The 25,986-nt window shown below is 39.4% G+C and overlaps 1 protein-coding gene across 1 annotated transcript in view; it reads right to left on the bottom strand.

Moving 5' to 3' along the window:
* Positions 1 to 25,986, bottom strand: part of LOC132486758 (uncharacterized) — a 105,866-nt gene that overhangs the window by 74,932 nt on the left and 4,948 nt on the right. Inside the window, exon 3 of the mRNA XM_060094330.1 lies at positions 13,352 to 13,464. Within this exon, the coding sequence (XP_059950313.1) occupies positions 13,352 to 13,464 (113 nt within the window). The remainder of the gene's footprint in view (positions 1 to 13,351; positions 13,465 to 25,986) is intronic.

The following is a 25,986-nucleotide window of genomic DNA, read 5'->3' as shown; positions in this document are numbered from 1 at the left end:
TTACTTACTCTTTTATGGACTTGTTGCTAATTTAATCCAAATCCTTCCCAGAGTGTGCAAGTTTCTACTTGAAATATTCAAATTAGTTATTTTATCAATGTCATCATCCTGAAGAAATCTTTTATGGAACTTTGTGGCCTGTTCCATCCTGGACATGTTGCCTTCTAGGCATGGCTGTCACCTGGAGATCTCCATTTAACACATTCTGGAGACTCTCCTTTTTGCTTTGTTTCTTGGATCAAGGTCTTACTCTTTCTTACTTCACTTCCTTGTTCTGGTGGAGTACATCCTCCTGTACCTTCCTGAGAAAAGGTGCGAGATAGATTTTTAGAGATCTTCATTCTGCCTCACACTTTTAGATGGAAATGAAATTGAAATTAGAAAGCATTTTCCTTCAGAAGTTTAAAGACATTGTTTCATTGTCTTACAGCTTCTACTGTTATATTTTAGGCATTTGGTACCATTCTGATTCTTGATTCTGGTATGAAACATTTTCCCCAGTCCTCCGGGGACTGTAGGATTTTTTTCCCTAGTGCTTTGAAATGCCATAATACGATATGGTGTGGGTCTATTTTAGACCATCATGCTGAGCGAGCATGCCTTTCAGTTCTGAGAAATTCTCTTGAATTACTTTTTATAATTTCCTTCCCTCTATTTTCTGTTTCCTCTTTCTGGAACTCCTATTATTTAGGTATTGAATCTCCTAGAGTGGTCTTCTAATTTTTTTTACCTTTTCTCTTCTATTTTCTATGTCTTCGCTTTTCTATTTTACTTTCTGAAATATTTCCTAAACTCTACCTTCTGTGTAATCTACTTTTTCTATACCCCCTTCATACCTGCTATGATAATTTTAATTGCCAAAAGCTTGTTTCTTTGTTCTCTGAATTTTTTTTTAACATATCACCTTGTTCTTCATTTGTGAATGTAACAACTTCTCTTTTTTTCTGAATATCTTGGTCATAGAGGCTTTCCTTGTCCTTTTGGCATTCCCTGGCTGTTTGCTCAAACCAAAAGTTATGCACCTGAAAGCTGATTAGAAACTCCGTGTACGTACTTGTAGCTTGTTGACTGCAGTCTTCATAAGGTGATCTAGCTGGGTCTATTCCTTGGGAGATTCCTAATGCCAAGATCTCAGTTCTACTCCTTGGGGACATCCTGATGTCAGGATCTTCGTTCTTTTCTCTCCCTGAGAGAAGATTTCTATTTTTCTGCCAGTTGTATGTTGGTTGACAGCCAGCAGTCTGGGAGCTGAGAAGGTCAAGGGCAGTTTTTGTGTAAAGTGGGAAAGGAATAAAAGAATAATTGCTTCATTAACACACTGTCAGAGAAGACTTAACCCCATCTTCACCCCCTGCCTTCCAGAGATGTTTGGGTCTTGGGGGATTTTGCAATGTAAATTGAGTTTCTGTTCAGTTTTCCTTGCTGCCAGTTTAGGACTGCTTTCTCTAGTCTGCTAAGTCAGTACCTACATACTTTCCAGCCTCCAAAACTTTGAGGCTATCTTCCTTCCTGTTCTTTTATTATAGGTTTGTGCCTTTAACTAGAAATTCAACTTAAGCTTTTCAAAGGATTGTCAGGTCAATTCAACAAGCACATACTGGGCACCTGTCAGGTGCCAGGTTCACATATCCAGGGCCTTGGGCTGTTATTAAATTCTGAACAGGAATGATGGATGCTTCTCAAGTCTTTATTGTTCTCCTTGCAAGCACTGGGCTACTTCCTCCAGCTCTGAGCTATTTTGTTTATTCTTTTATCTCTGGGGTACCGTTAACTCTTTCCCTCATCTTCTATCAACTGGAAACATTTTTTCTCATCTTAAATTTCCTTTTAGATTTAAGTACATAACCTATTTCCGAGTCTACTAAAAAGGTCTCCTTTATCAATCTGGAAAAAATAGGGAGCATTTTTAAACTCTGCCTAGTAAGAAAAATTACTTCCAATTTGTGTTCAAGTTATATGATATCACTTATATATGGAATCTAAACAATACAACAGACTAGTGAATATAACAAAAAAAGAAGCAGACTCCCAGATACAGAAAACAAACTAATGGTTACCAGTGGGGAGATGGGCAACATAGGGGTGGGAGTGGGAGGAACAAACTATTGGGTGTAAGATGGGCTCAAGGATGTATTGTACAACACAGGGAATAAGCCAATTTTTGAAATAACTGTAAATGTAAAGTAACCTTTCAAAATTGTATGAAAAATAAAAAATAAATTAAAAAAATTTTTAAATGGATCCTCCTCCCTACTCCCATCAAAAAGCATCATGACTCTTCCTATGTCATAGACCTGGCAATAGTGACTCAGGGCTGTTATAATTAATCACTATACATCAAAATGGTTATTATTTACTAATGCCCACTATGTACTAGAAATTTTCATATGTTTTGGGCAATATTGGATTGTGGAGGTACAGTGTATGAATTCCAGTTTCACCAGTTATTAGTTATATGACTTTGGATGAATTACTACTTTGTACTTCGTTTCTTCATCTGTAAAATGAGGAAGATAATGGCATCTACCTCAAGTGATAATTTCTCTTCTGTAAAATGAATATAATAGTATCTCCTCCAAAAGACCATTTTGAAGATTAGATGACAATATATGTCAAGTCCTTAGCAAAGCACCTGGTGCATAGGAGGCAACATGTGCTGTCTATTAACATTACTGTTATATTAGAATTATTTCTATCTTCCTCCCATCTAACAGAATAAGAAATATGAGTTCAAAGAAGTTCATTTAATTTGTCTATGGATGCAGAATTAGTCAACAATCTAGTCAACATCAAGGCTGGAATACAAACTCTAGCAATTCTGACAATACTAACACTTTTCTCAGAGTGTCATGTGTCTCAATATAGCATGTGTCCATTTTAAAATGTAGTTCTTTTTAGTCTTATTGATTAAGTATTTATTAATCACCAATTACATACTAGATAATATGGAGTTTAAATAGAACAATTTCTCAAATTGATGAGAAGAGAAGCTGGGGAGGTATCCTTGCAATGGGGCAGTCTGGTATAGGGTATCAAAGCCTGGGTGGGGTGAGGAGGGCTTCTGAGCAGCAGAACAGCCCCAGTGTGGGGTCTTGGGGCTCAGGTGGGGTGAGGAGGGCTTCCATGTGATGTAGGGGCTGTGGGAGGAGGTAGTAGCTGCAGCCCTGGGCAGGGTGTCAGCCCAAGTGGGATGAAGAGGGCATTTGTTTGGGGAAGGGAGCAGCACTAGCAAAGGGAGATTGGTTATATACAGGGGAGTTAAAGAAGTAAATGTATTAAAGATAATGGGAGACAGATTTCTCATTGTCAGAAAAGGGAGTTACATATATAGAAAAGATGAAAACTAAAGTCAACTTTGTGGTGTTGGATTGAGGGTATTGGTATGAGCTGCATATCTGTTAAAGAAATAGTAGTTTATAACCTTCCCACAAAGAAAATTCCAAGTCCAGATGGCTTCAGGGTAAATTCTCCCAAACATCTAATGATAAAATAATAACAATTCTATTCAAACTCTCCCAAAAAATAGAAAAGGAAGAAATACTTCCCAACTCACTCTATGAGGCTAGCATTACAATGAAACCAAAGATCAAAGATATTACAATAAGAGAAAATTACAAACTGATATCCCTCATGAATATAGATGCAAAAATTCTAAATAAAATTTTACCAAATCAAATCTAACAATATAGTAAAAGGATAGTACATCATAACCCAGTGGGATTTATCCCAGGAATGCAGGGTTGCCTTAACAATAGAAAATTAATCAATGTAATTCATCATGTTGACAAACTGGAAAAGAAAGACACGGTCATCTCAAGAGATGCAGAAAAGACATTTGACAAAATCCAACTGATATTTGGCTACCATCCTGTCAGGGGAAGCCTCTGTTGAGAATCACAGTTTTAGAGGGAGTAACATATAGACAACTATCTGTTCTGTTCTATTTAATAATTAATTAATTAATTAATTATATCTTGGATGCGTTGGGTCTTCGTTGCTGCATGCGGGCTTTCTCTAGGTGCGGTGAGCGGAGGCTACTCTTCATTGCAGTAAGCAGGCTTCTCACTGCGGTGGCTTCTCCTGTTGCGGAACACAGGCTCTAGGCGCGCGGGCTTCAGTAGTTGTGGTGAAGTCCCCGAGAAGCCCTTTTAAAGTGCTTCTACCAGTCAAGTGAAAGTATCTTTTTGACTGATGTCATCTGTGGCTTTTAAATATTTTTTGAAAACTTACTGCTTTTATTAATCTGGAGTAAACATTTTAGATTCTTTTATGAACTTAAAAGATATTAAGAGTAAAGAATTGGAAAAGTAAATAAGAAAAAATGCCAATTTCCATGGTGGTGGTATAGAGTTGGCACGTGTAGGAAGGTATATGAGCAGAGGAGAGCCGCAATAAAACTGGTGCTTACAGAAAGCTACACTGGCGGCAGGCCAGGGTCAAGAACATCTACGCTTCCATGAAGTTGTCCCAGGCTGCTCTAACCATGCTGTTTTCTGAACTCCTATAGATATTATACAATGTATAAGCAATAATAAACAGGTGGGTCAAAATAAAATGCTTTTAGCAGCAAATATAGAATAATTCACCCTGAGAGGACAGCAATGGTTAAAATTCACAGGAAAGTAAAGAACTTTGGGTACAATTTCTTCCCTGGAGTTAGAACTTTTAGTATGTTAATGGGCATCTTGACGGTACAGGAAGAGCCTTATATTTCAAACAATGCTAGTGTTTTAAGGAACAGAGTTCAGGGAACACTAAGTTAGATTATAGTGTAATGTATTTAAGTAAGAGATCATTAAAGTTAGAATTTATGCTAGCAGCCTGTAACTAGAATGACTGTGGAGTCCCACTTCTGCATATCCTCAAGAACAGAACAGGGCTTCCCTGGTGGCGCAGTGGTTAAGAATCCGCCTGTCAATGCAGGGGACACGGGTTTGAGCCCTGGTCTAGGAAGATCCCACATGCCGCGAAGCAACTAAGCCCGGGCGCCACAACTCCTGAGCCTGTGCTCTAGAGCCTGCGAGCCACAACTACTGAAGCCCATGCGCCAAGAGCCCATGCTCCACAACAAGAGAAGCCACTGCAATGAGAAGCCCATGCACTGCAACAAAGAGTAGCCCCCGCTCGCCACAGCACGCAGCAACAAAGACCCAATGCAGCCAAAAATAAATAAATAAATAAATGTATTTATTAAAAAAAAAAAAAAAAAAAGGCTTCTCTCCATATACCAAAAGAAAGCCATGCAGTAAAGATGAAATTTCTCCTCATGTTTGCTAACTGCTATGGTCTGAATGTTAGTGTTCCCCCAAAATTCATATTTTGAAATCCTAACTCCTAAGGTCATGGCATTAGGAGGTGGGGCCTTTGCGAGGTGATTAGGTCATGAGGGTGGAGTCTCATTAATGGAATTGTACCCTTATACATGAGACCCACCTCTCCATGTGAAGTTATAGCAAAAAGAAAAATATGAACCAGGAAGTGGGCTCTCATCCGATATCAACTTGATCTTGAACTTTCCAACCTCCAGAACTGTAAAAAATAAATTTCTGCTGTTTATAAGCCACACAGTTGATGGTATTTTGTTATAGTAGCCTGAACAGACTAAGATACTAACACAGTGTTTCTTTCTGTAAGCATAGAAAACACATTAAAGGGAATTGTGTCCTGTGAGAGGTGAATCTATAAAGAAGCTGGGTATCGAGTCATAAACCCACCACAGAAAAACAAAATAAAAAGGGAAACCCAGCTGAGCATTTTCCTTTTGTGTGTTCAGGGGATTTGTGACTTATTCTTTGTGCAGAGTACTACACATCTTGGAACCAAATAGTTTAAATAAGGTAGTAATATATATAATTTTCTTAATAGATCTTTATTGGAGTATAATTGCTTCACAAAACTGTGTTAGTTTCTGTTGCACAACAAAGCAAATCAGCCACATGCATGCACATGTCCCCATATCCCCTCCCTCATGAGCCTCCCTCCCCTCCTCCCTATCTCACCCCTCTAGGTCATCGCAAAGCACTGAGCCGATCTCCCTGTGCTATGCGGCTGCTTCCCACCAGCCAACTAGTTTACATTCGGTAGTGTATATATGTCGATACTACTCTCACTTTGCTCCAGCTTTGCCCTAGCTTTGCCCTCCCACCCCATGTCCTTAAGTCCATTTTCTATGTCTACCTCTTTATTCCTGCCCTGCAACTAGGTTCATCATTACCATTTTTAAAAAAATTTAGATTCCATATATACGTGTTAGCATACGGTATTTGTTTTTCTCTTTCTGACTTATTTCACTCCGTATGACAGGCTCTAGTTCCATCCACCTCACTACAAATAACTCAATTTCATTTCTTTTTATGGCTGAGTACTACTCCATTGTATATATGTGCCACATCTTCTTTATCTGTTCATCTGTCGATGGACATTTAGGTTGCTTCCATGTCCTGGCTATTGTAAACAGTGCTGCAATGAACATTGTGGTACATGACTCTTTTTGAATTATGGTTTTCTCAGGGTATATGCCCAGTAGTGGGATGGCTGGGTCATATGGTACTTCTATGTTTAGGTTTTTAAGGAATCTTCATACTGTTCTCCATAGTGGCTGTATCAATTTACATTCCCACCAACAGTGCAAGAGTGTTCCCTTTTCTCCACACCCTCTCCAGCATTTGTTGTTTGTAGATTTTCTGACGATGCCCATTCTAACTGGTGTGAGGTGATACCTCATTGTAGTTTTGATTTGCATTTCTCTAATAATTAGTGATGTTGAGCATCTTTCCATGTGCCTCTTCGCCATCTGTATGTCTTCCTTGGTGAAATGTCTATTCAGGTCTTCTGCCCATTTTTTAACTGGATTGTTTGTTTTTTTTGATATTGAGCTCCATGAGCTGTTTGTGTATTTTGGAGATTAATCCTTTGTCTGTTGTTTCAGTTGCAAATATTTTCTCCCATCCTGTGGGTTGTCTTTTTGTCTTGTTTATGGTTTCCTTTGCTGTGCACTTAAGTTTAATTAAGTCTCATTTGTTTATTTTTGTTTTTATTTCCATTACTCTAGGAGGTGGGTCAAAAAAGATCTTGCTGTGGTTTATGTCAAAGAGTGTTCTTCCTATGTTTTCCTCTAAGAGTTTTATAGTGTCTGGTCTTACATTTACGTCTTTAATCCATTTGGAGTTTATTTTTGTGTATGGTGTTAGAGTGTTCTAACTTCATTCTTTTACATGTAGCTGTCCAGTTTTCCCAGCACCACTTATTGAAGAGGCTGTCTTTTCTCCATTGTATGTTCTTGCCTCCTTTGTCATAAATTAGGTGTCCATATGTTAAGGTAGTAATATATTTAAGAGCACCTTTTGAAAGTTACAATCCCCAAGGTAGATACATCATAAGAATCTTTTCATTGAAAAAAAGAATTCAAACACTTTTGGTATAACAAAAGAGCAAAATGAATCGTGCTGTGGGTAGTATGCTGAATTCACAAGAAGCAATGTTCTCTCCCAGCCTGATACTGGGTAAGTAATTTTTCAATTAAGTACTTTTATTTGTTTATTTTTTTTTCTTTTTGGCCATGCCACACAGCATGCGGGATCCTAGTTCCCCAACCAGGGATCTGACCCACGCCCCCTGCATTGGAAGTGCAGAGTCTTAACCACTGGACCACCAGGGAAGTCCCTAATTTTTCAGTTAAGGTGCCTTTTTCTCAATACTTGAAATGTTCTTGGATGAGTTGTAAAGTGTTCATATTGACTGCATTAGGCCAAATGGTCATCTCATATAAACAGGAACAAGACTTCAGCTAATCCAGAATAGTGTGACCAACATTTTGATTCTTTGGCTGAAGTTTCAGAACGATGCCCATAAAAAACAGGAAGATACTAAATCAATTTACTGTGATCTAGACTTAGCTTGCAAAATCAGCTAAGGCCTAAAATATATATGCTTTGAAGCACAGGTCTATCAGAAGTGATAAACTTAGTGTACTGTCTATTTTGTCTTCCATTTCAAAAGGCAAACAAAAGGATCAAATTATAATTTTAAAAGGCTTCAGAAATACACTTATATTACCTGCACTTAGGACATGTACGAATTTGGTAAGGAAAATTATGGAGAAAAAAGATTGACTCATCCACACTATTGTTTATTTTTCTGGAAAGAGGCTTTCAAAACAGAAAAAGTCTTAAGTTAAACTAATCCACCCTTCTCCCCTTTTATGGGCCTGCCCCTTGGAAATTATAACCATTTGTACAAATAATTTTACTCCACAGTATATTTATTGAGGCAATGCATAATTAGTGGGGCCTTAACATCTTTCTAGCATTGCCACGGTCTGTGAAGAACTTAAGAGAAATGTGAGACATATTCTCTGCCCTCTAAGGACATTTCATTCTATTAATTTTAGAATTCTAGAAATAATACCAGAGATAGTTTAAAACATTTTATTTTCCTGATGAGATATACTTGCAAACATGAATCTTAAGCAAAGGTACAATCCTGGATACTCTATTTTATTATTCACCTGGATGGAAATGGCCATCTCTGTGTCCAGACAGCACCTACTACCTTAGAATAACCAAAAGAATGGTTGTTTTCCTTCATTAGATTACTGGCTCACTACATCTTTGTTTGGAAGAAGATAGTTTCATTGCCTACTGTCACATTTTTATTTGTATTGATTAGGTCTATGTCCAATAGAAATGCATGCCCTGTGCCCCAAGAGATAGCATAAGAATAGTCATGGCAACATTATCTGAAGTAGGGAAAAACTATAATCAATCCAGATGTCCAACACAGAAGAACGGATAAATGAATTGTGGTACACGTTTACAACAGAACACTGCAAAACAAAGAAAATCAACAAACTGCTGTTACATTCAACAACATGGATGACAAATGGAAGAAGCAAGACTACAGAATACGTCAAGTATGATCTCATTTACATAAAGTTCCCCAACACACAACACTAAACTATATGGATGTATCTGGTGCATATGGGTGCATACCAAAGTGGTAAGACTATAAAAAAAGCAAGGAAATGATCACATAAAAAGTGAAACTAGGGATTCCCTGGTGGCACAGTGGTTGAGAGTCCGCCTGCCGATGCAGGGGACACGGGTTCGTGCCCTGGTCTGGGAAGATCCCACATGCCACGGAGTGACTGGGCCTGTGAGCCATAGCCACTGAGCCTGCACGTCCGGAGCCTGTGCTCCACAACGGGAGAGGCCACAGCAGTGAGAGACCCACGTACCGCAAAAAAAAAAAAAAAAGTGAAACTAGAACTTATTCAGCAAAGAGTGTGGGGAGAAGGTTCTGACTGGGAAGAAATTCTAATTCTTCTAATTCTCCTTCTCTTCCACCTTTTTCTCTTGTTCCCCCTCCTCTTCTCCTCCTCCCCCTCCTTCTTTTTCACCATAGGTGGCAGTTACAAGGGGTGTTTACTCTTAGAACAATTCATAAACTGTACATGTCACATTATCACTTTTTTATGAGTATATTATACTTCACAATAAAACACATGTAAAAAACCCACAGGTTACTATGCTAAATATTAAATACATAAATATATACCTACATGTGTGTATATAGTACATACACTAAACTCTACTGGTTTCAAGAGAAAAAAAGAAGAGTTATTCTGTATTAGACTTCTCTTGTCATCCCCCTCACCCCGGCTTCTGCTGAGCACAAAAGAGCACAAACATACTTAAAAAATGAAAGCGATAAGGGCTTAAAAGTACACCAAAATATACCATTCCTTGTCATGAATGTAATCTGAGAGTTTGAAAGACTTATGTGGCTTTTTGGCTGATGGTGGAATTGCAGGTATATATTCCTAGTTTCTCCTTTGTCTATTGATATAACTTACTGATATAACTATGCTGAAGCAGCTCTTGAGAAAAATGGGCATCTTCCTGTCCTTACAACTTAGACACAGAAGAAGCTGTACTTTGATCTTACACGTAATGGCCTGCCCCTAAGTTTCCTGCTTCTGCCAGCAATGTTGATTCTAATCTTAGAAAAAGTCTGCTTCTTTGAAGAAAAAAAAAAAAACATGCAACAAAAACCCTGAGCTAACCCAGCCGTGTCCACCTATGATATGAGTTATCTGATTTGAGTTAAGCCTTCATCAACCTATTTTTCTCCATGCTCCTGAATTAATTGGGCACTAGGTAATTGTGTTACCTTTTCATCTGCCCTGGATGAAACCTATAACAATACCTGAATACTGGTGATACAACATCCTCAAAGCCTCTTTCAGCAATGATCCCAATACAAATCTTGGTTAAAAGACTGACAATATCAAACTCTAACATGTCACACAAGAAAGAAAGTGGGTTGACCAACTGCCCACCTCTGTGCTCCAGGATACACTTTCTAAAAGGAGCACAGAAAAATACAGCAACTTTGTTCTCCCCTCTGTGATCATTATTATTGTATAGCTCCTGGGTAGGTCAAAATCAATTTTACATTTAAGAATACCTGAATATGATCTGCGCTCTTATAAGTTAAATCTCACTTTTCAAAATCAATACTCCCACGTAATATCCTGGTGGAAACAATGTAGAGGGCAATACAGTTCACTCTTGATCTTCCAAAGGTTTATCCACAGCACAGCTTACTTCAAGCAAACCTTGATCCAAAGTTTGGTAAAATAACCAATTCTACTCAAGTCACATGTGGCCAACACTCTGTCTATTTAATCTAACAACCAGAATCAAGGCCTTAAAGGCAAAATAATTATTTGCCTCTCTTTAGCCTGGCAAAGATAAGCAATCTTTCTAGGCTGGTGCTTTATTTCACCCTGAGTTACTACTTCCTCTTATTGCTGTTTTTTTAAACAAGGAGACTAGGAATGCATTTTGCAAGGAAGAAAGGAAAAAGAGCTACAGAACAACCTTATAATGAAGTTGAATTATTCTACCTAAGTATGTCTACACTGTAGCTCATTACTTGGCTCAAAATACTATATGTCAAAGGATATTTCCCCCAATAGAACTATATACAATAAGAACATGATTTAAGAGGTACAGACCATAAATGGTAAACCTGTTCCCCAATATTACTGCTATAAATGGGGTCACACTGAATTAGAGTTTCCCCAAATATCTCTCACATTCAAATACAAATTCTAAGATATTTCAAAATCAAATCTCATTACGTTGGAAGTAGTTACCATTTGGCTTATATATACCATGGTTTCCCTCACTTACAATGAAATTTAAAAATTGACATACAGGGACTTCCCTGGTGGTCCAGTGGTTAAAGAATCCTCCTTCCAATGCAGGGGATGCAGGTTCGATCCCTGGTCACGGGACTAAGATCCCATGTGCCATGGGGCAACTAAGCCTGCATGCTCTGGAGCCCACACACCATGACTAGAGAGAAGCCCCTGCACTGCAACTAAGACCCAATGCAGCCAAATAAATAAATAACTAAAAAAAGATTGACATACAGTATATGACTATTTTTATGGAGCAGAAACAAATATGTTCTGGGACCATATTTGAACTTCATATATTAAAAAAGCATTTTAACAGAGGAGGGATAAAAATAATCCTCCTTACATTTGTAAGCAACTGGAATTCAAACTCAGGCCTTCTGAGTCCATGGCCGGTGTGTTTGCAACATACCACAGCTGTCCTTAGTTTCCTTAATAATGACTTATCCAAAATCTTCATATGAAAAAAGTGATTTTAGGAAACAACTGCAACATCCCAGGCTTTTGTTTTTAATTAGACAAACATGCATTCTCATTTGGTTCTAACACCCCTCCCAAACGATTCCTTACAGAATAAAATCTGAGTAAAAAAACATGAATTTTCTACACAAACGTTTTCCCTAAAGGTTCCACCTGAAAAATATTATGAGAAATTAGAAGATCACAGCCATATGCCTCCTATTTCTACTCCTCAGTGGTAGTCAGCGACCAAAGAGTGACATAACCGATGCAAGAATAGGATCTAGAGCCTGCACATAATAGTATAGATGATTTTAATTGAACACTAGACCATAAATTAAGTGTAAACGGTTTCTAAATCAAATGTGGTTTAAAATTAATTAAATACTTACAGCAAGAAGCTTACTTGTTAATTCATTAAAGTCAAGATCACACTTATTCAGATAATTTCAACCATTCAGCAGCTTCAACTGCTATTTTATTTCCTTTAATTAATCTCTCTCAAGATACATATAAGCATATAGCAAAACCATCATTTTATCAGGTTATAATATTAGCTTTAAAATTTTATAGCCAGGGACTTCCCTGGTGGTGCAGTGGTTGAGAATCCACCTGTCAATGCAGGGGACATGGGTTTGAGCCCTGGTCCAGGAAGATCCCACATGCCTCGGAGCAGCTAAGCCCGTGCGTCACAACTACTGAGCCTGAGCTCTAGAGCCCGTGAGCCACAACTACTGAGTCCATGTGCCACAACTGCTGAAGCCCATGCACCTAGAGCCTGTGCTCTGCAACAAGAGAAGCCACCGCAATGAGAAGCCCATGCACCGCAATGAAGAGTAGCCCTTGCTCGTTGCAACTAGAGAAAGGCCATGTGCAGCAACAAAGATCCAACGCAGCCAAAAAATAAATTAATTAATTAAAAAAAAATTTATAGGCCAGCATGTTTATTTGTACAAATGCTGGAGTTCTGAGTTCTGGTAAAGGGTGTCAACCATGTAAATTCACCATCTATGAGTAAACAGCTGTTGTTACATTTAAAATCAAGCTGAAAAAAGAATGTGTGTGTGTGTGTGTGTGTGTGTGTGTGTGTGTGTATGTATAACTGAATCGCTTTGCTGTACAGCAGAAATTAACACAATATTGTAACTCAACTATATTTCAATTAAAAAAAAAGGTAAAATCAAGCTTCCTTCAGTTTTTGGACAGCCAGTGATTGCTTAAGTAATGTGCTATGTGGACATAGAAAATAAAATTTTAAATATTTATCTTTGTGTCAAACTGTGTTAAACATGGCAAACGAACAATTCTCATTCAATGCATAGCCCCCTCTGAGTTAGATATTTAAAGATTACTAACTCAAAGAAGGAATTCTAAAATAATCACCCAAAGCATGAAAAAAAGTCACCCTAGTGGACCAGAGTTTCATAAAACTAACTGCATATGAAGCTAACCGTGTATGAAAGTGGAATAGGAAAATCTGAGACACAAAACTTTGACTATCAGGAAAAATTTCAGCAAATATCAATAATTTAAAAAAACTTGGAATCGATTATTTTATATCCACCTGTGGTCTTTGATTGTTAATTGTTGCCTTTCAGTGATTGAATTACCTCTCATGCAGTGGCCTTGCTTAAGCTCACAGCTGACAAAGTTGATGGAGAAGCTGCAGAGCAGAGAACCTCTCACCGAGGGCAGAGCAGGTAGTCCAGGAGAAGCTGAAGTTGGGTTTTCTTGAAGTCGTGAGGTAACAGAGCTGTCGAGATCAGTGGTTCCCATGCTTGTCTGTTCATCGGAATCACCTGGGGAGTGAAAACATTCTTGATGCCTGTGTCCCACCTCCAGAAAGTGATTTAATTGGTCTGCATGTGGCCTGGGCTTTGGAATTTTAAAGAGATGTAGGTGATTCTAATGTGTGGCCAAATTTGGGAACAACTGGTCTATATCCTTTTACGTTTTTAATCTTAAAAATTTTTTGACAAATTAGATTCATGTCTATTTTCTCATATTTTCTATATGTCTCATGCCATTTTGGGAAATCCATGGAAGTACTACGTGTTCTGGAATACTCCCACAACTGTACCCTGTACAATACAATTGAATTATTTATCATTGTCAAAAGGAGAATAAAACTAGGAAGAATAAAGGCATGAATAAGCTGAATTTCATAAGATGTTTCTTCATGACAAGAATTACTAGTGTATGGATTTTTTTTTCAAATCCAAGTCCTAGAAACTTTATTGCTTTCTATCATAAAACCAGACAGAAGACTTAGAGGACACTGCCTACAATAATCTGTGCTTAGGTAATGATCTGGATTTGTGTGACCTATTCCAACTTTCCACTTTATCAGATGGAGCAGAGGCAGCTGCTGGAATGAGGAATAAGGAACTGGGTCTTACACATGAATAAACCTGTAGAGATACTAAGTTCATTAATGTTCTTGTTGGCAGGAATCAAAATGACTTAGAGGCAGCCAAGTTGAATTACAGGTTTGATTTACTTAGAGATACATGCTATGTGGACATCAGCATTTTTTTAAACCAGCCTCAAGGCAGGCTTGACAACAAGTGTGCAATCTCTTCCTTTCACAGTATGATTCACTTTTATTTCCCTGTGGCTTCCCTGCCTCCTGTGGGGGCATATGTCCAGACTAGAGGGGAAAGAAAATAGTTTTAAAAGTTAAAAATGTCAGTTTATCAATAGTGATTAATGGAGATACTAGATATCTTTGCTCCTTAAAACAAAAGCACCCACAACAGGTGAGTAGATTGACACTGGAAAGCATGTTACAGTGTCAGAGATTCATAGTAAGAACATGTAATTTCACTCTGATACATGGGGTTAACATGCTTTAAATAGACTGAAGTACTAAGCTGAAGGTATTGCTCCTTTGAAATTAAAACAACGACCAGATCATAATGAAGCTATGTGGATGTCAACATCAGAACCTTCCCACCTCATGACACAATGTAATCTTTTGTCAGTTCAAAATTCTACTAATAGTTGGGCAAACCAAGGCATTACTCACATAAGGGGGAAGTGGGGTAAAGGCTCCCAAGGAGAAGCCTGTGGTATGAGTGAACTGTAGACAATGGACAAAAATCAACAGTAAAAAGCAGCCTATATTGTTCAATTTTAAAGATTTGGCTTAGTGAAATACAACGCTTTCTAAAAGCCAATACAGGGCTTCCCTGGTGGCGCGGTGGTTGGGAGTCCGCCTGCCGATGCAGGGGATGCAGGTTCGTGCCCCAGTCTGGGAGGATCCCACATGCCGCGGAGCGGCTGGGCCCGTGAGCCATGGCCGCTGAGCCTGCGCGTCCGGAGCCTGTGCTCCGCAACGGGAGAGGCCACAACAGTGAGAGGCCCGCGTACCACTAAAAAAAAAAGCCAATACAACTAATTCTCAAGATCTTACCAGTCTTACTGAAAGCTGACTGCAAATCACCAAAGCACACAGAGACAAAACAGAAGCTATGTTCTCGATTATTTCCAAATACACAAAATCATCCACAAAGATGTGTTCTTTTAGCAAGTGACATGGCAATTTGGTGTTCATTTCTAGTGCCAACTGCAACCAATTGTTTCTTCTGAGTCTTTAAACTTAGGTCTTGAAACTGAGCTCTCCGTTTCCCTGTCTTCTGCTTTTGCTTCCCCATATTTGCTGCCAAAGTTACAGTCTACCACCCACACAACGGCCAAGCCAGAACTTGGGAGTCATCACGGGCTCCTCTTTCTGTATTTCAGTGCCTACCTCCAAGTCCCATCCATTATGTGTCTTGAATATTAAATTAATCCTCCCCTCCATCCCTTACACCACCACCAGAGGTCACGTCCTCATCCTCACTGGTTTCTGTACCCTAATTTTGTGTTCTGTCAACACTCCTGCCTACCCTTCTGAAGTTTTTTCTGGAGTTCATGTTACTCAAATATGAACATACCATCTCCCCACATATTCTTTAACAACTTTGTGCCTTTACTCTTTTTTTTTTTTTTGCCATGGCCGTTGAGCCTGCGCGTCCGGAGCCCGTGCTCCGCAACGGGAGAGGCCACAACAGTGAGAAGCCCGCATACTGAAAAAAACAAAAAAAAAATTACTCCCATATTTAGCAGCTCAGAATAACCAAAACTGATTATCTCACAGCTTCTCTTGGTCAGGAATAGGGGCACAGCAGGGCTCAGGGGTTCTCAGGAGACTGCATTTGTGGTGTCAGCTGGAGCTGCCATCATCTCAAGGCTTGACAGTGAAGGAGAACTTCCATCCAAGTCCACATGTGTGGTTATGGTGGGGTTCGGTTCCTCACTGTCTGGTGGCCAGAAGCCCTCCTCAATTCCCCTGCCTCTCCACAGGGCAGCTCACAGCTTGGGAATCTGTTTCCATTAAAGTGAGCAAGTGAGAGAGCCAGGAGAGGGTGAGCTAGATGGAAGCCAGAATCTTCCTGTAACCTAATCCTGGAAGTGACACCCCATCCTGTTGCTGTATTCTATTCAACAAAAGTATGTTATTTGGTCTACCCCAAACTCAGCGGGAGAGAATAACAAGGGCATGGATGCCAGGAAGCAGGGATCATTGGGAGCCATCTCAGAAGCTGCCTACCACAGACATTTAATGATACTTGGCTTAAAAATTAACCGACCTTAAAGGAATCCCAACCAGACTGCCTTAACATTAGGAGTATGCACATCATTGGTTTCCTTGTAAAACTGATCCAACCTGCTTTGACAGAGATGAACCAGAAGTAAACTGACAGGTATACTTTCTAATAATAAATTTATATTTTTTGTTTTATTATCTAACTATAGATATATTAATTTAAGGCCATTTATACAAGACAATATCAAGGGAGGTCAGTTTGCATAACTCCAGCCTTCACACAGCCTTATGAAGTATGTCAATGTGTTTTTCAAAGATAGTGCTCCTCTTTCTTTTCCTGAACATCTTCCCAGTCATACAAATTCACAGAAAATAGGCCACTTTAAGTATTTAACATAAATTTTGTTTTTAGTGAAGGGCAGGCAACAGTAAATCTAAAGGTAAAATACCAAGCAAAAAAGGCAAGTTAATGCACAGGCTTTACGCTGATCAGAGTAATCAGTTTTAATTTTATTTCATATTTTAGAGGGAAAAGCCAATGTATTGGACAATACTGAATACTGATCTTAATAACCAAAATTTAAGCCTTCCTTCAAGATCCCATCAATACGAAAGACTTCAGTTGTCTTCAGACGACTCACCATTTAAGGCTAAGATGGCAAGTTGAAATGGCTTAACAATATTTAGTAAAACAATACAACGTAATAAAAGCAAAAATATCTGTGTTAAGGCACAAATGACTTGCATCCTTGAACCTGATGTGGACAGCACTTTACACGAAATCCTAAACTTTAATTTATATTCCAACTACAAAATGCCACCTCCCAAAAATCAGTTGGTTTTTGGTGCAGAAACTGCTAGCCTTCCAGATTAAGAGTACTGCCTTTGATAGAACCTTTCTCCTTGAATCATTTCCTAAATATTTGTTCAAAAATATTAGTAGCCCATAAAACCTGATGTGATTTTTAAAAGAGTATGATCATAATGCAAGGTTATAAAAGATGTAACTGAGAAATTGTGTTTTAAGTACTTTATACATGGGCAGAAATGACTTATGAACAATCTATGTAGTTTGCTTTTCAAAACATAAAATAGCACCACTGAGGGGAAATCCACCCTTTCCTTTAGCTGAAGCAGCAATTTTTCATGACTTGATTAAAGACATGGAAGACAAAGCCATGATCAGCTACTATTACCCAACATAAACAATTCTGTTTCAACCACTGTGAGTTACAGCAGCCATGAGGATTAACGCTAGTGACCTGGACTGTCGAAGCCCTTTAACCACTCATTCCCTGAGCCATTCAGTGCTCAAGGCCTAGACATACTTATTTGGGGCTTAAGTTTGAACTGATTAATCTTACTTAAAAGATGGCTTTTTAGCTGCCAAACTGAAAGGCTGGTTAAAAACAGACGGGTCATCTAAAAATTTAGTTTTTTTTTTTTTTTTTTCCCGCAGTAGTATGAGTTAGCAATTCTAAAACTACCTTTCACGCATTCTAATCTTGAGCAAATGAGTAAATATACTGAGGATAACGGTAGCCAGGTTTCTTTCTGTTGATGGAGTTACAAATATGAAAAAACAGAAGACTAAAAAGTAGTGATAGACTGGAATTGATGGCATCAGTATAACCGGGTAGTTTTTAATAGGTACAGAGATAAATATAGGTATTTGTATGCGTATTCGTCTGCTGAGAGGAACTACAAACAATGACACACGAGGAGCAATGAGCAAACCTAGCACTCAGTTCATGGTTCCTGGACACCATTCTCCATGAAAAGAAAGCAGAGCTCCTTGAAGAAATGATTTATTCCAGGGCTGGGGCAGGGGAAAGTAAAAGATGAGCTGAGAACATCTGGTTGTACCAAAAAGTAAGAAAGGGCTTAAAGAATGATGAGGACATGATACATCTGGGGCTCCTGACACACAGAGGACACATCCTGGCACTCCCATTTATCAGATCTAGGACAAGGAGAACATCAAAATAAATAATGATGGTAATGGATTTTAATGTTAAGAATCCATAAATCCATCTGTTATAAATAAATGAGTGAAGCAGAAGGGAAACATTTCCTTTTATTAGAATGTCAACAAATATAGATGGAATGATGGAGTTAGAAAATCTGTCACTCAGTTGGATAGGGACTGGGGGGATGGACAGGTTTGTGTCCTGTGGTCAAGTGTTCAGTCTCTTCAGGGCACAGTGATGTGCCAAGAGCTGTTTCTCAATGGGCATACAATTATCTGCTGCAGATGGCATGACAGTGCTTCAGAATCCCAAGGGTCTGTGTCATGATTCTTCCACTAGACTTGCCATAAATTCCGCACCACATCTTTTCCCATCACTGACACCACTAGGATCTGCTGGATCATATGGTCCAACTGTTAGTCAGGGCTGCTTGCATTGAAGCCTGGAATTGTCACAGAGCCCTTTTCTGTTCTGGGTCCTATTTAAAGTTGGCAGCCTTCCATGTCACTTGGTATCTAAGCCAGAGCACTTTTCCTAGTTGTAGAATGTGTTGATTCCAGAAGCAAGAGGCCTACAAAGTGCCCTACCTCTTTCTTTGTGGTAAAGGCTGTAAGAGGCAGCAATTTGTCTTTCACTTTGGAGGGGATATCCTGATACTCCTCTGACTGCTGGACCTCTAAAAACTTTACTGAAGTGGCTGGTCCCTGAAGCATCATAGTGTTTATCTCCCATCCTCTGGAGTGCATGTATCTTACCAAGGTCTTCGGCATACTAGCCACCTCTTGCTCATCTGTCCAATAAGCATGATGTTATCAGTAAAATGGACCAAAGTAGTGTTCTGAGGGATATTTAAGTGGTCCATATTTCTTCATGACAGAATGGGACAGTTAACACAGCCCCAAGGCAAAATTCAGTCTAAACGAATATCGCTGACTGTTCTTCATGAATGTGAACTGTTTCTGATACTCTTTTCCAGTTGGAATGGAAAAAAAAAAAAAGTATAGCCAAATCAGTGATATACCATGTATCTGAGCCCTTATTAAATCTGTTCTACCAGAGTCCAGCACAGAACGGCCACTGTGATCAGGGTCTTTACTTAGTTAAATCCATAGTATATAGTCATTCTCCAGGATCCATCCAGTTTCTTTAGGGCCCAGACTGGTAAATCAAAAAAATAGGATTGGGATTAGCACCCCTGTGTCCTTTAGGTCTTAAAGGATTAGTGGTGGCACTAATCCTCACCATTGCCCTAGGACACAATATTTTGCCTGACTTACTATCTTGGAAGGAGCGATGGGAAGTTACAGAGGCCTCCATTTGGCAGCCCCCGCTATGATAACTCCTACCTCCACAGACCTGGAACCCACTGCAGCAGTTACTCCCACTGCCACACATATAAATTCCAATTATGCACTTGGGGACTGGGAAATGACCACTGGGTGGGTCCATGGACCCACTGGGCCCACTGTGAGACTAACTTTAGCAAGAACACCTGGTCTGGTAGGCTCCCATTCTAACAGTAAAGCCGTGATGTTGCTTTGCATCTCTGGGTATAAACATCAATGCTGATCCTGTGATCAAGTCTTCAAAATACCTGATTATTCTTTCCCCAGGGTGTGGTCACTCAAATAGATAGCCATAGAGTCCTTTGAGAAGAATGGGCATGCACTTATGTACTTGCCATGGTGTGGTAGGGTTCTTCCTCCTAGGAACCTGTTCATATATTCAGTTCTGGATCTGAAAATTGTCTTAGGTCTGGGAACTAAGCAAGGGATCACTTTTTATTGCAATTACTGCCCTCAGCCTCCAGCTCCTCTATTCTTGCTTTTTATAGTAACAGACGTTAATGAGCACCCTTGTGGACTGCCCATCTATTTTCCCCCTAGGGAGACTATTCTCTATTAGCCGTCTCCACAACTCCTTTTGAGTCAAGACCTTGCCAGTCATTATGGTAATTGTGGCCTTCTAGCTTCTGCCAGTTAAGCAACACCACCTGGCCTCTTTTTCTTCAGGGCTCTATTATTCCCATGGATGCTAATGAGCCAGCTCTGTGGCTGCTTCTCTTACCTCCATCCCTGGCCAGCAAACTTCTCGGTGATGTTGGTGCCTCTCTCACCACTGTTTTCCTGATGGCCTTGGGTGAATGGTGTATCCTCTGGGCACATTCATGGAGCATAATCCTCTGATGGGTCTTCTGTTCTGGCATGCCCACTTCGCTCAGCCCCTTTATTCCTTCCTCTATAGTCTGCCAGTACTACTCAGACATTTTTCACTTTGCTGAGAACTGGCTGTTTTTTCTAAAAGCCATCCCATTAGCAAGCTTCCCCTGAACACTAGGGTCTGACTTAGTTTGTGCTACTGTTAACAGAAGACCACAGACTGAGTGGCTTAAACAACAAACTTTTTTATTTCTCACAGTTCTGAAGGCCGGGAAGTCCAAGACGGAGGTGCTTGCAGATTTGGTGTCTGGTGAGAGCCCATTTCCTGGTTCGTAAACAGCTGTCTCTTTGCTGTGTCTTCACATGACAGAAGGGACAGGTTAGCTCTCTGGGGCCTCTTACCTCCAAATCACATTGGGGATTAGGTTTAAATATATGAATTTTGGGGAGACACATTCAGTCTATAGCAGAATTCTTGCTGGGGTGTTAAATCCCCCATACATGAGAAAGTGTGCCCAAGTCAATGATTTCTTATTCATCTAATCTCATATTCTCGCCCCTTTGAAAAAACACCTTTAAAATCCAATCCCAGGAGTGTTTTCCTGGTTCCTGCCAGTAATGTCAGTTAAACCATGCAATTTTTTAGGAGAATAGTCTCTTTCCTTCCTTATCAAGCCCAGCATGTCCCAGCTGGGTTATGCTGGGATTTACCAGTGACTGGATTTGTTATTGGTTAATTATTGGCTTGACAGCCAGGAAAGAAAGAGGAGGGCAGTGTTGGGGAGGAGGGCTACTGCCTTGGGGGCAAGGGGCTTCTTCAGCATCTTCCAGCACAGCAAATATGCTAGTTCTCACTAGAGAAAGGCCACTACCACTGCAAGCCCTGAGAGTCCAGGAGTCACAGGGGCATCCATTGGATGACCCCATCTAATGTTTAGTATCCTACGTTTCCCCACCTTCATGTTAACAGACCCACCTTGGCAAAACATTCAGTGCTCAAATGTCTTTGGAGCTCTGTGACATCAACAATTAGCTGGCTCTTCAGCTTGCAGTTCAACCAAGTCTTGTCTTTCAATTCCAGGTGATAAAGCCCTCTCTGTAAGCTACCAAAGAGGCTCTACAGCTCTCACACTTAGCTGTTAACTGCTTGTTAACAGCTCTGTTTCTCATTTTCCTTCAGCAGTGCTCCAATACAACTTAGCAGTAATCAGCCAACTCTTTCTTTGTAGGTATTATTCCTCCCATATTTTTCAAATACCTGCATAATCACACCTACCACAGTTCCCCTCCACTAGGACATTGTCTCAAGTCAACACTGGTGAAACCTTAACGATTTATCTGCAACTTTATGCCAGGGGTGGTGAGTGCCCCATCTACCCACCAGGGTGGCATCTTCTGGCCAGGTAATGAACCTGTTCTGAATCCCAATTTTACCATCCCAGAGGCCAAGATGGGATTAAATGTGTAAGATTTTTTTTTTTTTTTTTTTTTTTTGTGGTACGCAGGCCTCTCACTGTTGTGGCCTCTCCCGTTGCGGAGCACAGGCTCCGGATGCGCAGGCTCAGCAGCCATGGCTCACGGGCCCAGCCGCTCCGCGGCATGTGGGATCTTCCTGGACCGGGGCACGAACCCGTGTCCCCTGCATCGGCAGGCGGACCCCCAACAACTGCGCCACCAGGGAAGCCCTAAATGTGTAAGATTTTTATTAGGGGAAATATCTGTGAGAGAAAATGGGGAAGGAGCTGGGCAAGACTGGGTAAACTGTCACACCATGATGCAAGTCTGACCCCAAGTGAAAGAGAGAGGGGAGGAAGACTGGGTAGAAGTGTCCTAGACTGCAGTGTAGCCTATGGAAGGCTTGGCAAGACAATGGAGGAGTCCCTGACCCCTCACTGGCCATGAGAGGAGTCTTCTGTCTCCCAGAAGCAGGCCTTAGTATCTCTACTACGCTCAGTCACTGAGCTATGAAAGAAGCAAAGAGTTAGCACAAACAGTGATGGATTTCTGAGCACAGCAGCTAGGGCCTTTGGGCAATTAAGCTCCTTAGAGCAGGAGTCTGTGAGGTGCATTCTCATAGCCATCTCTTCATCCTAGCAAGAGGCAGGGCTGGGATTCAAACCAGGTAGTTTGGTTCCAGTCTATATGTCAACCACTGCGGTAAGAAGGTATCTCTTAGAGCTGTAGAGGTCTGAAATAAATGGTCCTCTATCATGTCGAAAATTTACACAGCAGGTTGGACCAGACTGGTAGGAATCATTACACTCCTCTAAGGAGTTTGTACTTCATTCTACAGACAGTAAGGAGGGGAGAGGGGCACATCACAGATTACTGTATATGAATATATTCCATACGCACTGCATACACACATGAATAATTTATAGACCCATATGTAGCTTTAGTTTCTTGTGGTATAAAAAGGTTTAGCAGACTTGAAAACAACTGCAACAGTGATTCCTGGACTGCATATATGGTAAGATGGTCAGAAAGTGCTGACAAAGCATTCACATCGTGTAGGAAATAAAAACTTGAAAAAAAGATGGACTCAGACGAATTCATTTTCACTATTTACAATCATTATCACTTTTTATAAAATCTTACTGTGGTACAAGGGATCAAAGTTTCATTTAATTTTTACTATTTTATTACTAGTATTGAGAATTACCTTCTACCATTTTTATGCAGAGACACTCTTTCCACTTATGCTGTGTGTCAAATAGCCATAAATAACCACTATTTATAACATAATTCCCTAGGAATCTGTGTAAGCTCCCAACAATCAATTTACAAATGAATTCTATAGAATTCAACCTCATAAAAAAGAGGCTACGGGTTTCCCTGGTGGCGCAGTGGTTGAGAGTCCGCCTGCCGATGCAGGGGACATGGGTTCGTGCCCTGGTCCGGGAAGATCCCACATGCCGCAGAGCGGCTGGGCCCGTGAGCCATGGCCGCTGAGCCTGCGCGCCTGGAGCCTGTGCTCTGCAACGGGAGAGGCCATAACAGTGAGAGGGCCGCGTAATGCAAAAAAAAAAAAAAAAAAAAAAAAAAAAGAGGCTACATGTTTATTAACTAGTCAGTATTGCAAAAAACAGGTATTATTAATTCTACTTTATGGACACAGGAACCTAGGCACAAAAATATTAAATGATTTATTTGGTCCACACATGATCAAATATGAATCTAGAACAAGAGATTAAGTCAGATTCTTATACACCTATACTCATTAATAATACAAGTCTACAACCGCAGTAAGTCCTACAATAGAATATTGAAACTTAGAGATGAAAAGAACCTCAGGAGGACATTGGTCCAACTTTCTGTATGAAGGCAGGTATTATTATCTTATTACAGAGAACAGAAAATTAGTTGATCAAGGTCAATTCTAAAAATTAAGAAAAACTCCAAATTCAAAGCCTCTAGAAACTCATCATATGCACCACTATTATTTATTACACTTCAAGGGGACATATGTGAAAAGAAAGGAGTTTTTGGATTTCAGACTGTTTCACTTCCTGACTTAAAAGTGTAAAAACATAAACTGTGAACTCAGCAAAAGCAATTTATGAATTTGGGACTACGATATGTGTCTAAATGATGGTTTAGGGAACTATATTTATAGCCTGGCACCAGTAAATTTTTGTTCACTTCTAAATCTAGATTCCAAATATACACATTATACTCTGAGGGCTATTAAAGGCACAAGATAGCTTTCAGAATTAAGACTTTGGGATGCAGTTTCACACAATGATTTCCTATATTCCCTAGTTCTGAATGATATGATTATAGTACAAGATTTTAAAATAAACATAAAAGTTAGAAGCAGTGGAAGAATTTTACTAGCAAATAACTACTTGTTACATATCAAACATCTTTGTAATGTTCTGGGTTTCAAACGCTTGATCTACAGGCATAGTATACTGTGCCTTATTTCACCAGGAACTGGAGGAATCTTACTACATGAACATATACAATAATGACAGGTACAGAATATCTGTCCTAGGAAAAATATATTTAAAAAGAAATGCAAGTATGCAAGTCAGGATGGATGTTAAACATGAATTTCAAATTTGGCTCTTGAGCTTCCGGTCAAATCAAAGACAGGCAAAATTCTTCCTATGAAAAAGTGGCTTCCAAAACATTTTTTAGAATCACATTCTAAAATATCTCATATGGGACTTTATATAAAGGGCACTGTATGACACAGAGGACAACATACCTGACAGTATCATACAGCTAATATGGTTATGTTTCATATGGTTTCTTCAAGTAGCTTGCTTAGGTGAAGGTGGAATGTATAAAATTAAAATGTTACTCAGCAAAGGTGATGGTGCTAGGGGCTGCTTTTGCAATACACATGGTTTTTGCACTGAAGGATTCTTTTTATTTATTTGTTTATTTATTTATTAACATCTTTATTGGAATATAATTGCTTTACAATGCTGTGTTAGTTTCTGCTTTATAACAAAGTGAATCAGTTATATACACTGTAGGATTCTTATACATGGATTAGTTTTCTCAACTGGACAGCAACTCCTATTTAATGGCTACGAGACCCTAGCACAGAAATTAAAGGTGACTTGATACGGCTAATATTATTACATCATTTAGGGATAAGCCTAATATTTGAACTTCTAGATTCAGCAGGAAAGCTTACTGTCTCTCATGACTTTAACAGGACTGCAATCCAAGGCTTCAGAAGAATTTACTGGAAACTTTACCCTTCCAAAAGGGTGCCCTCTAATTACAGGGTATTAGTTTGCTGCATATGCATGTATAGTACATTCTGGAGATACAGAATTGTAAATAGTTTCAGTGTTAAAAAAAAGCAGAAACACCCAATTTTTAGTGAAAAGACTTCTATAAACTACCCAAAGCAGCAATACATATCACTCAAACACACTGAAATGTTTCTTAAACGTGCAGAAAGGGCCATAGGCAGCAAGGAATAATCAACAAGAGAAGCATCTACTATCTAATCTTTCTTTTGCAATCTGCATTGGGAATCATAAAGCTGGGAAATATCTAGAGAGGGCATCTAGCCTGCATATACACACCCCATTTTCAAAGATCTCTATTTATATCTCTAGTCTAGCTTGTTCTTATCTTAAATCTTAGCACCTACAGTCTAGGACTAATTCCTTTTATCTTATCAATGAAGATGATGAATCACTATGTTCCTTTAACATACTTTTATATACTTGGAAAGCCTTAAGCAACTAGTTTTCTTTCATTAACAAAATAACCACAATTATTTTTATCTTTCCCTAAATCTTATTTACTAATCTTTAGACCTATTCTTACTGGGGCAACTCTTATTACTTTCAAAACATACAATAACAGTTTGGTACTTTAACACGAGCTTTACAAGTTCCCGGGATTTAGATTATTTCATGATTCGCTGAAACACTAAGTTTTATTTGTAAGTGGCAATGTTGTATCTTGGAATCAATTATTCAAAACAATATTCTTTCTAGGTACTGTGGTAACTGATCTCATATAGCTTACATTCTAGTGGGAAAAAATAAACAATAAACCAATAAACAAGATGTCGGACTGAAGTGTTGTGAGAAAAATAAAATAGGGGTAGAGAGGGCTTTTGTGAGG

The sequence above is a fragment of the Mesoplodon densirostris genome, chromosome 3 (genome assembly GCF_025265405.1).
Source record: "Mesoplodon densirostris isolate mMesDen1 chromosome 3, mMesDen1 primary haplotype, whole genome shotgun sequence".
Taxonomy (NCBI): domain Eukaryota; kingdom Metazoa; phylum Chordata; class Mammalia; order Artiodactyla; family Ziphiidae; genus Mesoplodon; species Mesoplodon densirostris.
Note: the sequence above shows the minus strand (reverse complement) of the source record. Positions and strands in the feature narration are given on the sequence as shown.